At 43.9% G+C, this 17,259-nt stretch overlaps 1 protein-coding gene across 1 annotated transcript; it reads left to right on the top strand.

Annotated features, from left to right (window-relative positions):
* The first annotated feature begins 501 nt into the window (after positions 1-501).
* taf1c (TATA-box binding protein associated factor, RNA polymerase I subunit C) lies at positions 502-16,139 on the top strand. The gene is made up of 16 exons (XM_080047241.1): positions 502-923; positions 1,263-1,374; positions 1,662-1,711; positions 2,056-2,151; positions 2,494-2,555; positions 2,685-2,935; positions 3,462-3,593; positions 3,680-3,797; positions 4,394-4,465; positions 4,799-4,934; positions 6,279-6,407; positions 7,530-7,713; positions 7,940-8,077; positions 9,120-9,894; positions 13,066-13,618; positions 14,756-16,139. The coding sequence occupies exons 1-16, from the start codon at positions 807-809 to the stop codon at positions 14,996-14,998; spliced, it is 3,168 nt and encodes a 1,055-aa protein (XP_079903367.1). The 5' UTR covers positions 502-806; the 3' UTR covers positions 14,999-16,139.
* The last annotated feature ends 1,120 nt before the right edge of the window (positions 16,140-17,259 follow it).

The following is a 17,259-nucleotide window of genomic DNA, read 5'->3' as shown; positions in this document are numbered from 1 at the left end:
TCACGCGACAACCGTGAGCTGCTTCCGGTCTGATGTTTTCAAAGTAAAGAGATGCCGCATTCGTTTTAATTCAAACCGGATTCCACGAGAAAACTCATCGTTAACTCGTTATCAAAAGTAAATTGACATACGAATAAAACATAATTGTTATGAATGTAACGGGGTTTAAAACCTGTAATAATTTTTTTAACTTTACTAAAAAAAAAATTTTTTTAGATTATCTGGTTTGAACTTCCGATATGCACATTTAGCCTTCGAAATAAAAACATAAAATAAATATGTTGTGAACGTTTGATTCAATTATTTATTTATTCTGTTATACTATTAGTTAGTTACATAGTCAGTTAGTTTAAGTTAGGGTGTGTGGGGTAGAGGTAATATCTCTAAAAATGTACACACTGAATTGAAATACTAAATACTGATATAAAAATAAAACCAGACCGACCGGAAGTCATGCTGTTGTTGTCAACTTGACTACACGTTTTCTGGCTGAAACTCTGCACGTGTTCGGCGCGGTTTGGACCATGTTGTGGACCATTCTCACTGGATTTTTGTTTCTTTTCGGGCACCACTGTTTGCATCGGCATGTATAGCTTGTCGTTTGGTTCGCTGGTCGCGTGTCACGATGACTGGAAGAGGAGAAACGTGCTTATTCGTGCTAGCAAAGATTAGTGGTTGGGAAGCTAACATTAGCTGAAAACAACATGTCCGGACTTGTTCCCAGCAGACACGCGGAGGAGGAATAGCGACAGATATTCACCACTAGAAAACCTGACAGTTGGTTTATTTCGTCGGTGACTAGCATAATGGATTACCAGTTTCCACAGCAGCTCTTTCCTTCGTTTTACAACTGCGCACCGCCGGACTCTGTACTGAAACACAGCGCTGGAGACTGGGGCGGATACGACCAAGTCAGACCTCAAGTGGGTCAGCTGTCAACTAGCTACAACATGATAATAATGCTGCTACTGCTATTCCTATTGTAAAAGCTCAAAGTTCCATTAGAAGATTGTAATAGCCTAGTCTCGCAAAGCCAGACCAAACTACAGCAAGTAGTATGAGTAATAGCCTCATAATTCATTGGGTAGAAACATTGAAAATCATAGTTGCAATATTTACCCAAAAAAATGTTTAAAATTAAATAAAAGTTACAAATAAAGGAGCTCATATCTGTTATATACGTTTAAAATATGTATTGTTTATTTGCCTTTATAGTTAGAGTTTTTTTTTAAATTAATATTTGACACTGTTTGTGTTTTCAGGGCGGCTCTGGTCCTCTCTCCAGCTGGACATTTACACCCAGACATCAGGTGGTAGGGGAGACATGGCGTCACACTGAGCCGGTACCGCTTCCCCTCCTGTCCCCTAAACATGGTGAGTTCAGGCTAATTTTTCTTTTAGCGAGATATTTGTATTTAAAAAAAAATTCTATTGAAACAGCCCAGAACACGTGGTTCTAAATAATTTACTTTCTGATTAACTTTTGAACTACAAAAATCTATGAATAAAGTCTAATTGAAGATGGGTCCGTTGTAAATAAACGAAAATGCAAGATAAAATGTATCAAATGATAACATATAACACTCAGTTTTTTTTTCAAACATCCTAAAATCCTGTGGTATCATCTGTCAATTATTAAAATATGGAAATGTTTTTTTCAGCTGTGCTTTGGCCTTCAACTCCTCCAGATCCACTTGACTTTACAGAACATGTGAGTACAACAAAAGAACATTTAAGACACTCACATCTAAGAAGCGGGTATTGAATACCCTAGAGGCACAGGTGTTGTTTTCCAACATTTCTTTATAGCTCCAGCACTTGTGTAATAAGATTAAGACAGATATTAAAATCATAATGTTTAATAAATGTTTTATCATTACAATGGATACAATAACAAATTAAACAACCATTCATGGGTCTCAGAAAAAAAAAATTGCACAATGATGTTCCTAATATAATAAAGGGAATGCATAGTCGTTCAACAAACATAATTCAGAATTTTTTTATTTGGGGTTTATTAAGACACAATTAATTTTTCCTTTTTTTGGTATCTAGATACAGAACTTCTTTATGGACCACAGCCAAGATGCCTTTGGGTGCATGGGGGAAATCCTGGGTGAAAATTTCAACTTCAAACCAGGATCGAGAGGGGTGAGTTTCACATGAATACACTTTCTATTCTGATGGTGTTAATGTGCTAGAAAGCCCTTCTATCTCAAGTTGTTCTGGTGCCTTGTCCTTCTTGTCCTCTCCGTATCTCAGCTACGGAGCATATAAAGTATGGATGCAGATTTCAGGCTATTTCCCTAATCGAATTTCCCAAGTGATTGATCGTTCATCTTTACAGCTCATACACTTCAGTCAGTTAACAAAACACAAGGTCAAATATTTTGTAACTCTAAATAGTTTATAGCTCCTGTTATTATTACACAAGCAGTGACATTATTGTCCTCTAGGAGGACTTATATCATGTGTGTGCGCGCTGTATTTCAGAGGAAGGACTCAGTGGACATGTGGAGGGTGAAAAACATCCTCGATCTTCTGAAGTTGAAAATGTGAGTGGACCCTGACTGACTGTAAAAGTGAGTGTCTGGGGAAATGCTAAAGTCTTATCACAGAACTTTTAAAACCTTGGTCACACTTTAATTTTGTCTAATTGAATTTTTATATTTTTTCTCTCCCAGATGTGAGCGGACATACTCCTCTAAAAGCCTGGATGCATACAGTGTCCTGCTGTCAGACGCAGTGCACACTGTCCCTCCTGAGCTGCTGGGCACACTGCTACACGAGGAGCTGACAGAGCAGAGAGACCGCATGCTGTTCTCTGAAGGAGCCACAGGGGGCGCCATGGCCTTCCTCCCCTTCCCACAGAGAGACAGCGACTCTCAGCCCGGCTGCCTCCTCTACCCATCAAACCAGGGACTGGACTGTCTCAGTATCCTGCTCAACACATGACATATTGGAGGGTTAAGACAAAGATATACTGTAGAAGTATGGCTTTTCACCTACATTTCCTTACTCCTCCAGGAGTCTTCAAGTTTCTGCAAATGAATCAGATAGGTGTGCCGGGGATGTCAGACCTCAGAAGTATAAATCTGTCAAGTTCTGTTGGCATCAAATGTCTGCTCAGATTTTTAATCTTAAAATGATAGTGCGTTACTTCTGAAACAGCTAAACACTGTAGCCTTAATTGATTATTGTTTGAGATTCATAAACAAAGGGATTTAAATATAGAAAGTAATCATACCCAAATTTGACCAAGGTTTTGATCACCATATTAGTCACTCACTTTGCAAGCGAATGTTCCTTCTGGGGTTCCTCCTTCCCCACTGTTGACTTTCTGCTTTTGTACAAATGGACTAATCAGTGAATTGACCTAATGTGTGAGGTAGAGGGCAAAAACATCCCGATGCATGTTCAGTGTGTGTGCTGGTTGTGGGTTCTTAACCGCAGTCCCTCAGACTTCCACAGAGTGGCGCTGCAGCACCACAGAGGAGGTTCCTCCTGTGTGGACGTGAGCAGCAGTGAGCCCTTCAGCTTCCAGCTCAAAGGCCCCATCAGACAGGTCACCTCTGCCTCCCTCTTCAACCAGTGTAAGGATGAGAAAAAGAATAAGAAGATATATATATGATAAAATGTCATCAGGAGTATAAAATAGTCATGTGTTTGTTGTTTGCAGGTTGTGTTGGCGTGCGGTCGGATCACCTGTGTGGAGTCTGGAGGTTCAGTGAAAGCAATGAGCCACGGCTACTGCAGGTGGTCAACACTGGAGAGGTGGCCACATGCATCAGTGTCAGGTGAGTCATGGTCAGGATGGAGTTTAACTCTCCTCTGCAGCCTCCAGCCTCAGCGGCAGGAGAAGACTTATTAAGGCTAGGTTTACATGACAACGGTCTCGCTAAAAATGGAATACCTGTCCTTTAAGTTTTACACAACTTCCACGTTTAGACACGTTTTTTTCCATATGCACACAGATCCTCAAAAGGGACCTCAATCATTGAAGTATGCATGCTTGGCCAGTAGTTGGCGCTGAACTAAGTGCACTTTGGCGCAACTAAACAAACTGTCTCCGCTGATCACAGTAATAGCAATGGCCCAGTGGAGACACCGTGCAGCAAATCTACACTTTGTTGGAGGAGCGTTAATAAACGTATCAGAGAAAACAACATACACAGCTCAATCCGCTACTCCCTTAATTTATCATCTAACTTTCGTCTGGCTATTTGACTGCAAATAATATATGCATGTGTGGAGCCATTATCGCAGGGAACGGCTTTGTTATTTACTATATACCATGTTGAAATGGTTACTGTGTACACAGCCCCTTAGATTTTTAAATTGATCCAATTTAAGGAAAGGTGTTACAGTAATGTCTTCCCTGCTGTGATGTCAGTCCTCATGTGTTAGGTGAAGTTCTGGTGGCCAGTGAGAGCGGAGCAGCAAACCTGTGGACTGTAGGCAAAGGGTGAGGAGAGGACCTTTATTCTTCCTACAGACACACTATCTCTTTAAAGTATGATTATAAAGGTGGAGTCAGCCTGTCTGGAGAACACTGGTAGTCAAAATCACTTTTTGTTCAATTAAAATCCATTTAATACACAGGCTAGGCTCTATTAACGGGTATGTCCATGTTAGTTAGCACATGCCCGTTTACAGAGCTTAGGCTGTGTATTAACCATGGATCAGTGGGACAAGTAGCGGATCGTGATGAGATATCCACTGACTTGGACAACAATCCTTCTCGCTGACTCCACCCTGTCAGTCAGACTAACTGTATTGTGTCCCTCTGTCCCATCAGGATGCAGAAGGTTCGGGAGGAAGAGCATAACCTGTACTTTAACGCCAAGTCGCCGTGGCGCTGGTGTGAGTTCTCGGCCCACCCCAGGGTGATGCTGTACGCAGACAGGACGGGGGTGGAGCTCTCAGACATGAGGGTGAGACTACTGCCTCTGGATAGTAGTGTAGTTTACTCTATTAGTTTATAGTCCCGATGAACACAACTGAGTAAATGGTTTGAATAAAAGAAAGTATTGGTAGTGTTTAAGACGAGTATTGTAGATCCCCCATAATAGTCCATTTTTAGTATAAAAATAATTCCTCTACAGTGGTTAAGGCAGATTCCAATAGTGCAGTATTCCTGTTTAAAGACCACATACAGTGGTGTCTACATCAACATGAAGGTGCTTTCCCACCTAACCTGTTTGGTTTAAACATCCTGGTCCACAGTCTAGTCACCTCAAGACTAGACTACTGCAACTCCCTTCTCTTCGGTCTCCCCCAAAAAACCCTCCATAAACTACAGCTGGTCCAAAACTCCGCAGCAAGAATCATCACCAGAACCCCATCCTCTCACCACATCACCCCTGTCCTGCACCAGCTTCATTGGCTCCCGGTTCACTTCCGCATTCAATTCAAGGTCCTCCTCTATACATTCAAAGCCATCCATAACATTGCCCCCCCATACCTAACAGACCTTATCAAAATTGCCACTCCCTCCCGTGCACTCCGCTCCTCCTCCTCTGTTCACCTCACTGTCCCCTCTGCCCGTCTCAAGACGATGGGGAGCAGAGCCTTCAGCCGCTCTGCTCCCCTGCTCTGGAATGCACTACCCCCCGACATCCGCAACACCGAATCCATAACCCAGTTCAAAGCCAAACTCAAAACCCACCTTTTTAAATCTGCATACCCCCCCTGATACTGCCTTCCTCATCACCTCACCACCCTATTGTGTATTTATTTTAAACTGTTTTTAATTCTATTTTTGTACCTTGCTTTTAAACAGTATATGTTATTGAATTCTTTGTATGTAAGGCGACCTTGAGAGCCTTTGAAAGGCGCCTCGAAATAAAATGTATTATTATTATTATTATAAACAACCACTAAGGCATTTTACACACGCCTGGTCAATAGAAGTGTGAATCAGACTAAACAACCAGACCTAAACCAAATGAAAAGTCTGTGTGTTGACCTACATATTTGAGATGGTTCTTATACACATGTCCAAACTCTGCCAGTTCAGGGATTTGATTGGCTTGAAACCACGTGTGGTATTGTATGACGGCCCTGCTTTTTTGGCCTGGTTATTAAGTTGGTTTTTGACACTGCATGATTCTGAAGTTTTAATCCTTCGCTACTTGCCAACCTCCACACAGCAACTTGGAGTCAGTTCAGTACAAAATAAGCCCACTTTGAACTTTTAGTTATTTATGTTTAATGTATCTACTTGTTTGAGATTTTGGTGTCTGAATTATTTATTTATTTATTTTCTCTCCATCCAGGTGAGTGACATGGTGGGTCACACTCTGTTTCGCATCAGCAACACGTCAGAGTGTCGCAGTGGGGAGAGGCTCATTGTGTCCAGGTATCTGGGAGACGTCCACTGCTTCCACCACCTCGTCACCACACAGGTACATTCATATAAACAGAGAATGACACTACCAACAAGTAGTTATTTAAACCCCACAGGACGGTTCCAAAGTTTCTAAAATGATGAACTGCTATAACATTTCAGTTTGATGGAATGGTGCAGTACCTGCTTCCACCGCTATATGTCAGAATTTTCCCTGGTTCTTGTTTGGAGGTGGGTAACTCAGTAGGAGGAACAAGAGGTTTCAACAGGTCAAAGGAAATGACTACTCCCAAGTTTGGAATCCCTAGAACCAAAAAAAGTTTGAAAATGTAAAAGATGTTAAGCCCAGCCTGATTTCCATATTATTGTCATGACTATGGATGGTATTGGCAACTACTGGATGGATTGCAATTCATTTAGTTATTGACATCCATGTTCCCCAGATGATGCATCTTAATTTGGTAATGATTTTCCTCCAGTGCCGCCAGCAGGTTAAAGTTTAAATGTATCCAGGGGAATCATCACACTAAATTAAGATGGTGAACAGACTGTACCTAGCTTTGTCTTGTTACCATGCTGATCACCTGTACACATGACACTGCTGTTTTTTTTTATCCGTCGATATGTTGCTACCATATTCAGTGTTTCCCGCAGGATTTTTTTCAGCAGCGGTGTTGTGGTCCCCCGAACCCTCTAGGGGGGCCACTGCTGTGTGAACGTGGGGGAAACACTGATTTTTGTCTTTACGAAAACAACATATAGAGCGTTGATTATAAACTGGTGTTGCTAACAATGGCTAACCAGAAGTGATTGCTAAGGCCGAACGTTCATGGCAGGTTTTCTTGTTGTTTCCCACTTGTGCTACTGGAATGCAGTCAACTCAGTGTGACGTCACTCTCAGTTCTGACCTCCGACTTCCAGTGTAAAAGGAAGGCAGCATAAGTACTTCCTCAAACAGCCCTCTAACATGGCTATAGACTCTTTGTCTGGCTGATCACATCAACAGAAGACTCACCTCTCGGTTCATTTGTTAAATTAAAACTTGGATTTAAACCGTTCTCATAAAAAAAATGTAAGCCACCATCCCTGCCAAAACCCTCACCTGCTGGCTGTCATGACAGTCACATGGTATTTCTAAAATGTGTTCCTTATCTCTCTTGCCTTTCTCTTTCTCTCTCAGTACTCGGCCTACATCATGGATGAGCGTTTCCCCGGCGTGCCCATGCTCAAGTGTGATCACATGATGCAGTCTCCGCCCCTGTTCACTCACGTTGTTCCTGGCTCCGCCTCCTCTGGGGCTAGAACTACTAAGATCGTGCTGGGCTCCCAGAGTTCTCAAGAAATCACACTGCTGCAGTACTCAGGTCAGCCCACAGGGACAATCAAATACATGCTGTTATCTGTTATACTGCTTTATTATTATACAGTTTCAAACGTTGACTTTATACCTATAGTGTGTTAAATCTCCTAAATGTTAAGTGGTTTCTCCTAAATGTTAAGTGGTTTCTCCTAAATGTTAAGTGGTTTCTTGGAATCTCAGGTTCTGCACAAACCACCATTATAAAGCCGTGTGTGTGTGTGTGTGTTCAGGAGGCCGAGCGGAGGCCTGTTCCAGTCGCGGTCCTCCTCAGGCCCTGCTTAGACCCAGAGACAGTCTGAAGCAGCTTCCCGTCCAGATCCCCCACCGGCTGGACATGGCTACCAACAGGCTGTCCTCACCGGCCGCAGGTATGGGGACAAGGGGAGAGAGTGGGTCCCTGGGTTTGAGCTTCAAAGTGTTAGAGCTTCAGAGTGACGCAAAGTGCAGACAACTATCCAAAAAGAAGTTGTATTATTCAATTAGGAATATGTACTGTAAAATTCGGTATATAACACGCAGTCTCTTTCTGTGTGCGGCCCTGCAAACTTGTTACCTTCTGTCAAGATCTGACCTTTCTTGGAACTAAAATCAGCTACCTGCATGATCCGTGTAGATCCAACGGAGAATGGGAATCCAAAATGGAACCAATCAATGTGTTATTCAGAGTGCAGCGTGGCTAAAGAAAGAGCCCAGAGTATCATGGGGCTGTCAACAGGTGTGTGGATACGCACTAAACGTCATTTCGCTTAGCCTGAAGGGGTGCCTAAAGGGATAGTTCAGTTTTTTTGAAGTGGGGTTGTGTGAGGTACTTAGGCATAGTTAGTGGGTTACCTTATGGAGATAGTTATCCGTGCAGTCACTATACGGAGTTTGGAGTTTGTTGTGGAGGGGGCCAGAAGAAAAAAAAAAAAGTGTCTCCCTATATATAAATGCTATGGAAATATAGCTCTGGAAATAATCTCAGTTTAGCATACAATTGAACAGATATTTAGGTTTTTGGTTAGCATTTATAGATATGGGGACATTGTTTTCCTTCTTCTGGCCTCTGCAACAGTACAAGGCTGACTTCTGCTTCAGCCACGTCTCCCCTAAGCTCCTCATAGTGACTGCACTGATCACCATCTCCATAAGGTAACACAATGCCTAGTACCCCATACAACCCCACTTGAAAAATACAGAACTATACCTTTAATACAGCACAACACTGTTATGATGGCAGATATCCCTGACAAAGCATTATCTCAATTATAGCGCTATCTGTTGGGTAAAATACTGTGAATCGAGTAGCATCTCAGAAGTCCTGTCCTAATGGTGGGGTTGCCAGGTTTGAGCTCTGTCTTAACTACTAAAAAGAAACTACATGTTTGATGTGGCTGAACTTATATGTTTTTTTGGTGTGTCTGTCCCCAGGTTTGACTTGTATCCAGATGAAGGGAGGAGGAGAGGACCGCGGTGAGGAGTGTGTGTGTGTCCTACAGCTGACGGAGGCCGGAGACATTTTCTACCAGATCCTGGAGCCTGGGCAGAGTGAGCCCTCCTCTCCAGCCCCGGCAGCAGAGGACCAACCTCTGCCTCAACCAGCAGCAGCACCTTCTCAGCCGGTGGTATCGGACACATCCAGCGACGAGGGCGTCATCCAGCCCACACAGCACCCCACTGCCCCCAGGCATGTGGCCGAAACACCCGAGAGGGAACAACCAGCGCTGGACGACTTCTCTGACTATTCCTCTGATGATTCAGAGTCTGGACGGAAATTTCGAAACTTGAGACGTTTGAAATTGCAAGTCATCGTTAATAATGAGGATCCGGAGCCCGATCCACTGTCTGATTTGGACACAGGTGTGGAAGATGGAATTGTGGGTAAAAATAATGCAGATAATACTGAGGCAGAAGTGGACAACAGTCACGTTGTTCATTCTAAGAAGGAGGCTCCGGTGATGCTCAGCGATGGTGCTCTGCTCACATGGAAGCGTTGGCTCCAGAAACTGGTGAAAAAGAGTGGTCGTCAGAAGGGCCACAGAGCCAGCCTGATGCATCTCACCATGGACGCTCAAAGCCTCCTCCAGCAGCCTGAGGACCAGGCAGTGAGCCATCCACTGGAGCAGCAGCGTGTGGAGAGCCTGAGGCAGGAGCTGAGAGAGACCATGTCCAAACGCTCTCTGTTGGTCACCAGCGCTGTCCAAAGGTAGGGTAAAACCTTTCTTTACATGGGGCTTGTTCTGCCACTGTGAAATATGTTTGGGGCATTTTGGATCATTTCAAGGGCAGTTTTATTAGACCATCTTTCTTCTATCAGGGTACAGCCCGGGTTCCCCAAATCAAATTCAAGACTTCAGAGCTTAGGCTTTGAATTAGGGGTGTGAACGTTTACAAAAATGTCTAACCGTGTACACGACGGAATTTTTTTCGTGTACACGGTTAACCGTGACGTCATTGTCTTCGCGCGCCCGCCGTCCTGTAGGCGCGCGCACCAGAGATGGAAATTAACTTTTTTGCCTACCAGCCACTGTGGCAGGTAGATTTAAAAATCTACCAGCCACTCGTCTTTTTTACCAGCCACTTTTTACACGCAATATCTTTTTTAATATATGCGTTAATGTTAAACAATACAATAGTAAGATTAGCTAATGAAAGTGTTTTTCATACAAATGTTTTCCATCAGAAGTCATTTCTACTGTTAGTAGGTGCTACCAAGGAACTGAGTTGCAAATGGTACACTCTTACTATATATGATACACAATACACGTCATCTTTATTTCAAAACATTTTATAATTGAACTCCATATATACTCTGGGTTCAATGCAACTTTTTTCCCAACTGGCCAGCTTGGCCAATAGATCCGAGTTTTACTGGCCCCTTGTATATTTTCACTGGCCCTGCAGACACCTTTTTTTCATCATTTAGTCAATAATTATAATACAGTATTGAAGTTAGCTTCAGATTTATTTTTTTATTTTTTGTTAATGATGTGAAATGTTGATATTGTGCATACACATAATATAAAACCAGGCAAACATATAAATGTGAAGCCTACAACTGAAAGTATGTGGAAGGAGTGGCCTGAAGTGCAGTACTTTAATGATTTATTTTATTCTTGAATTTCGGCAGTTTAATGAATAGTTCACCTGCAGAAGTCATGGTCAAGCATAGGGAAAAATAAGAGATGAAGGTCTGATCAGTCTTTGTGGTGTGGTATGCAGTGTTTATCACTTTCTCTATGCATTAGGGATGTGAAGGTGTCGACCCAATGACCGGTTTTCCACTTGCGCTCAAGTCGAATTTAAAAATAGAAATCTGAAAATCTGTTATGCCGTTTTATTAATGGGAGATGTCACCGTGCGAGTTCACGTCTGGTCGTGAGCGCGCTGCAGGAGCGTCACTTCTGCAAGGTGCGTGCATGAAGTAATCAGCTACACATAAGAGTCCGGTGTGGGACCATGTTTTCACTGTTGATAAAAAACAGTGCAGTGCAAAAGATGCAGCATAATGTTAAACGCTCGTCTGAGGCTATGGTGTTAAATCATCAAACACACGATGCCTTCGTCCGAGCAAAGCAGCGTTTCAACGTCAGATCTCACCAGTGAGCGAGCGAGCCGCCGCGCGGGGAAGAACTCTGTGGTTTGAGGCGCAAATAATAACCGAGGATATTCTCCCCGTTAGCGATATCGATGGGAGAGGCTTCCTTGTTTGTATGTGATCCGTTTGAATGTCTCGAGGCTGAATACACTGTAGCCTACAGTGAGCCGAGTCCCTCCGTTAGTTTCTGTTTCAGCCGACACAATTACAATCCCCTCCTAAGCACGGACAGCGTTAAATAAAGCATCTAATTTGTATGACCATTAGGGCTTGGATGTAAATACTGTAACATAACGGCGGCAGCTCTGGTGCTTAAAGGAAAAGCGCAGTTTTCACTTTATTTTCAGCACCTCAACCTCCGCTGTGGGAAGAAATAAAGGGGGCAAAGTAAGTCGATTGATTTGTCGACTTATGCCTCCACACGTCTCGCAGAAAGTATTTCCTCGCGGAGCGGATCGCACCGTAGTTCAGTTCGACTAGAAAGGCAAAAAGAAACTGTGGGACTGTGCAGCACGCTGGCATCATTGTATTTATTAAATATGCAAATTCGATCGGACCTGACTGGAAAGTATTACCCGACACAGTGGCGGGTGAAGTGACACAATTTACACGCCAGCACGCAAATCTACCCGCATTTGGCGTGTGGCGGGTGTTAATTTCCATCCCTGGCGCGCACACACATACGCGTTCGTTCGCCTGTAAACACACAGTTGAAATGAACTACGCTCGTTTACACACCTCTTATAATAGGTCCATGGCACAAACACAAACACACACACGTTCGCCTGACATGTGCACCGTCATTATCGCGCTTCATTCATTTCCTGATTAATATAGCCTATCGCTTTCTACATGTCCACGTTCATGCAGGTTGAACAGGTGTTATAAAGTTCGGGCTACTTACGAGCTTAGTTCACGTCAACCGAGTAACTTTAATCTTTAGGTTATCTTTCATCACTCTTCCGTGGCTGAGTCGAGCACCGGCACGGCGACTCCCCGTGTGTGTGTGTGTGTGTGTGTGTGTGTGCGCCGATACACACACTCACACACTCGCCGAGGGACAGACCGATTCGGCAGACTAGCTTTTATCATCCCCAATTAGTTTAGGCCTACTAGTGATGTAAAATCAATAAATGTGTGTCTCCAGAACATATTTAAAAACTTTGAAAAAAAGAAAATTTTAAATTTGAAGATTTTTTTTTTTTAAACGGTTTTCGTTTATTGATTTTTCCTAAACGATTATGATTTACTAAACGGTTACACGTGTACACGTGCACACCCCTACTTTGAATTTTAAAAAAAACTGTTATTTTTTACAATGTGCGGACAGGATCAGGAGGGGATATTCACTAATTTTGACAACGAGCATTCTCCAGAATTGCTGGCTCCACCTTTTAAACATTTGCAATGTGAAAAGATTTACTTCAATCTGTGTAACATACACAGAAAACTGAGCACAAGTGAGGGAAGACTGTCTGAAATGCTTCCTTGTGTAGGAGGAAGGGGAAGGGGACATTGTGTGAATGTCGATAGTTAGCCTGCTATCGGTGTATGAATGTGTGTGTGAATGGTAACGTGGGAAAGGAAAAACAGGTCTCCCTTGCAAAAGAGTCTTCGGTCTCAATGGGATTTACCTGTATAAATAAAGGTTAAAAAAAAAGAAGGAGTGTGTGCAGGAAAGTAATAGTAGAAATGAATGGGCAAGGGAAATTTCAGAGTTTCCGGTGCATTTTGCCCTGAGCCTCCACTAATGTCCTTCCCTGCTCTGCCCCCCCTCAGGGCTCCAGATATAGTACCGGTACCAGAGCCGGTGGACACAGCGGCGTGGGAGGACCCCCTGAGCCAGCGTCTGAGCCTCTCCTGGCAGGGCGAGGCAGCGTGGAGGGCCTGGTGGGAGGACCAGCTGGGGCTCAACATGAAGGAGAAGCAGGAGGCTCTGCGGAGGAAGAGGAGGAGAGAGAAGGAGGCGCGCAGAGCAGGGGGCAGACGCCTCACTCTGTCCGGGAGCTTCACCTCCTCGCCCGCCTCCTGTCGCTCAGACCTGGACGACTTCTCTGACCTGTCAGGCTGGTCCTCTGCAGGCAGCCAGGGCGCCTGGTCCGACAGTTCCCAGCCCGGCACCCCCAGAGTAGTGACGCCCACCAACCCAGCTCCCACCCCCACCGTCACACCACAGAGCCTTAAAGGGAAACCTGCTGGGGATCAGACACCAAGCACCTCCCGCCTTCAGGCACTCAACCAATCACTAAACACTCCAGCCCCAACACCGGCCACTCGCAAGAAGAACAAACGCCCAGCCGATGACTACATCAGCTCTCTGTTTGCATCACAGGTAAGAGGGCGCTGATGTGTTTATGTATGTGTGCCCTTTACGGGTTTAACCACTAATGCTAGTGCTAACTTTAAACACAACACTTAACAGAGTGGCAGATATAGCATGTTTACGTGTGTTGTCTCTGGCTTTGTTTTGTTAACAAAAACACATGACCTATCCAGCGTATTTTCGCAGCTTGTAGCTAGCGACGGCAAATATGTGTTGATAAAGTCTCGTAGTAGCAGTGTATTTAAATATGGCGGTCACAAAGTTGTTGTTGGTCTGGTTGTTCCTGACGATCCAACCCCTGGCGTAGGGGCTTCCCAGCTCAGAGTTGGTGATGTTTTAGTACCAGTTTTTCTCGCCGTTGAAAATCAGTGAACTGATTCCAGGTTGGTTACCGTTTCGAACCGGCCCCCCAAACTGCCTCGGTCGAAAAGGGGTAACAGAAGCTGTGCTGGTGCTTGCTAGGACCAGTTAACGCTTATATGATGATAAAAGAAATTCAAATGATTTAGGAGTTGTTATTTCTGTAAGTAGGGCCTCCTGAAATCCGGTTTATTCTTTCCTAAATGATGTCTTTTCAGATTGAATTTATTTGAACACAACCAACAAATGTCACCTATGTAAAATACAGCCAGATGTGGGGGACTGTGCAGATGAACACACCATCACACATTCTAGTAGGAGTGAAGTGATCATTGAAAGAGATAATTAGTGTGTGACTTTGTTTTTTATGGACATTTCTACCCTGTGCGCCTTAAGTTTCCAGTACGTAATTTCCTGAAACATATGAGAGCGGCAGAATGGACCTTTTTTTTGATAAAATCCTTTATTCTGAAAATAAAGGCGACATGCAATGAGAAGAGGTAGATGAGGGATGTTGTGCAACAGAGGTCAAAACAGAAAGGTGGCACATCTGTAACTATAGGCGTGGGAGAGGGAAGAATACATGATGACAGGAAAAAAACTGTCTTACTTGCAAACATAGCTTTATCCAATAGCAACATTTGGGTACTAGACCTTGATCAGTCAAAATAAAGGTCCCCAGCAGCAGGACTGTAACACAGGGGAACATAGTGATCACATGTTGGTCAGCATCTCAATCACTGACCTGTTGACTCACAACAAGTGTGTGTGCTGTGTGTTTTCCAGGGTGATGCCTCGCAGCAGGACGGCTACTTTGTGGAAGACGAATTGGAGCTCCGGCAGCCCCCACCTCTGGCCTCTTCCTCCCAGCTACGCAGCTCCCAGCCTGGGTCACAGAGAGGGGTCAGGGTGGGTCTGTCCTCCGCCTGGTCCTCCCCCTGGTCCAGGCCCTTCTCCCAGAGTTCACAGGGGCGACCGTCGCAGCAGGCATCGCAGCCCAAGAAGAAGAAGTATCAGATGGGATTTTGATTCATCGGTCCATCTTTTTCATCACACGGCGGGAGGAGTGTATCGTTTTGGAATACTTGTCGTGTTAAGAACAACTCAGGGGGAAAAAAACAAAACGAGGGGCTCGATCGAGAGGCCTCATTCTGAATCATGTTATCTTGATTCTCTGCTATTCATCCACAGTTTGTAACACTGGGACTGTGTTTGATCAACTCAACATACAAACTGGATCTAAGTGAGGAGGATTATTTGATCATGTTGGAAAACCAGACACCTGGAGGCTGGAGACGGACTGAAGACTGGTTTGGTAGGCGGAGTAGAATTTGCTATCTATGATGGTGTGTGTGTGTGTGTGTGTGTGTGTGTGTGTGTGTGTGTGTGTGTGTGTGTGTGTGTGTGTGTGTGTGTGTGTGTGTGTGTCAGAAACTTGAAATTATCTGAGCTGGCCCTCAGGCTGATGATGGATATATTATTTTTGCTTTTCTGGAAACAGTCACACTGCAGGTGACTGTGATGTTTTTATCTAGTTTGACTTTCATTTCATAACACTGTTGATTGCTAAATGAGGAGGACACAGCTGTTAACTGGAGAGTCTTAAAGGAGAAGTAAGCGATATTTTTTTTATATACATGTATCTATCTATATCCATACAGCAATCACTTAAACAGTATGCACAGTTCATAACATAGGTCTCCCATTCATTCAGCTTTGCAGTATTTGGCAGATACAATTTGGACTATCCCAGTCATTTTAACCAATCAGGAGACAGATCGCTATAAAGAGGCGGATCTCTGTGCCTGTGAACGATGACTCGCTGCTCTTCATCACGGCACTATCTGATGAAGACGGCTGTGTGTTCATGTGGTGGTGACGTAGGGACGAGGGAGGGACTCCTAACTGCTGGTCACTGACAGGAAGTTAGCTTAAAGGACCATATCACTCAGTTCTCCTTTAAGAGCTGAAAGGAACTGAGGAAAATAAGACATGTAGGTATTTCTCCACTCTGAGAATCCCTATTTATTGTTGCAATGTGCCTTTACCAGTTGTTTCTCATGCTGCACACTTTTTCACTGACAAATGAAAGTAGAACTGGCTGTGAAATGATGTTAAGAAAACCATGCTACATCTGCTTTTTCTATACAAACTGCATTTATTTTCTCAATAAAACCACGGCTCAAAGAATTCTTGGGATCTCATTGAAACACAACAGTAACATCCTAAAGTGTTACACTCTAGAGACTGTTACAGTTGACTTTATTTGTGACAAATTTTGGAAGTCTCAAAGTTACAGATTTAGGGGATAAGACTCAGGATAAAGTGATTATGTATGTAATGTGAAATGTATCATTTTTAATACTAGGCCATAGTATACAAGCAACAGTAGTTTGTGTTGTGTCAGAGGAGGGCTGTGGATGAACTGGGGCCAGCCAATTCACTGATAGGCCTTTCACACCGCCGCAAAATCGGAGCTAGTTCTGGGCTTGTTCGGAGTTAGAGCCAGTGTTTTGGTTTCACACCGCCAGAGAGCCTGCTCCGGGCCGTAAAAACCGGGGGAACTCATACCCCAGGATTGAGCAGGGTTTGATAAGAACTGCTTGCGCGAACGGTTGGGGGAGGGATTATCCTGACCAACCAGAGCAACTCAAACCTCATGCCCGCCATATTTAAAAACACCGCTACTACGAGACGTAAACATAACATAATTACCGAACGTAGCGATCAAATTGACCGGCGAGAATACGCTGTATGGGTCCTGTTTGCTTAAGAAAGCAAAGCGAGAGCCAACAAGTGTAAAAATAAGACGTATTCGCCGCTGTTGTTGTGCTTAAAGCTAGCGGTAGCTTTAGCGTTAGCCACAAGAGCAGCGGCGTCGGGTGACGTACACACACGTTTACAGTGACGTCATGACGTTGCTCTCTTGCCGGCTCCATGGCTGTCTCCGGTCGATGTGAAACCAACCGGTTCATAACTGGGATAAGGCTGTAACCAGTTTTGAACTGACCCCAACACCAGCCTGGAACTGACTCTTGGTTCATTTTGGTGTGAAAGGCCTATGAATCTCCTTTTAGGATGAAAGTATACTGCTTTAGCTGCTGAGTGATGACGAGCTCATTTCATTTCATAGCTAAACTACATGGTGCTTAATGTATACTCCATCAAAGGATAAAGATCCATTCAGTCAATATGGTCATGAATGAAATATGCTGATAAGTCCTGACTTTGTTTTCAAGCAGAAGCTACAACACACAGCTATCCTAACTTAACTCTTATTATTACAACAT

This window comes from Ammodytes marinus, assembly GCF_949987685.1.
Source record: "Ammodytes marinus genome assembly, chromosome: 18".
NCBI classification, from domain to species: domain Eukaryota; kingdom Metazoa; phylum Chordata; class Actinopteri; order Uranoscopiformes; family Ammodytidae; genus Ammodytes; species Ammodytes marinus.
This window is presented reverse-complemented; position numbering and strand designations above follow the sequence as displayed.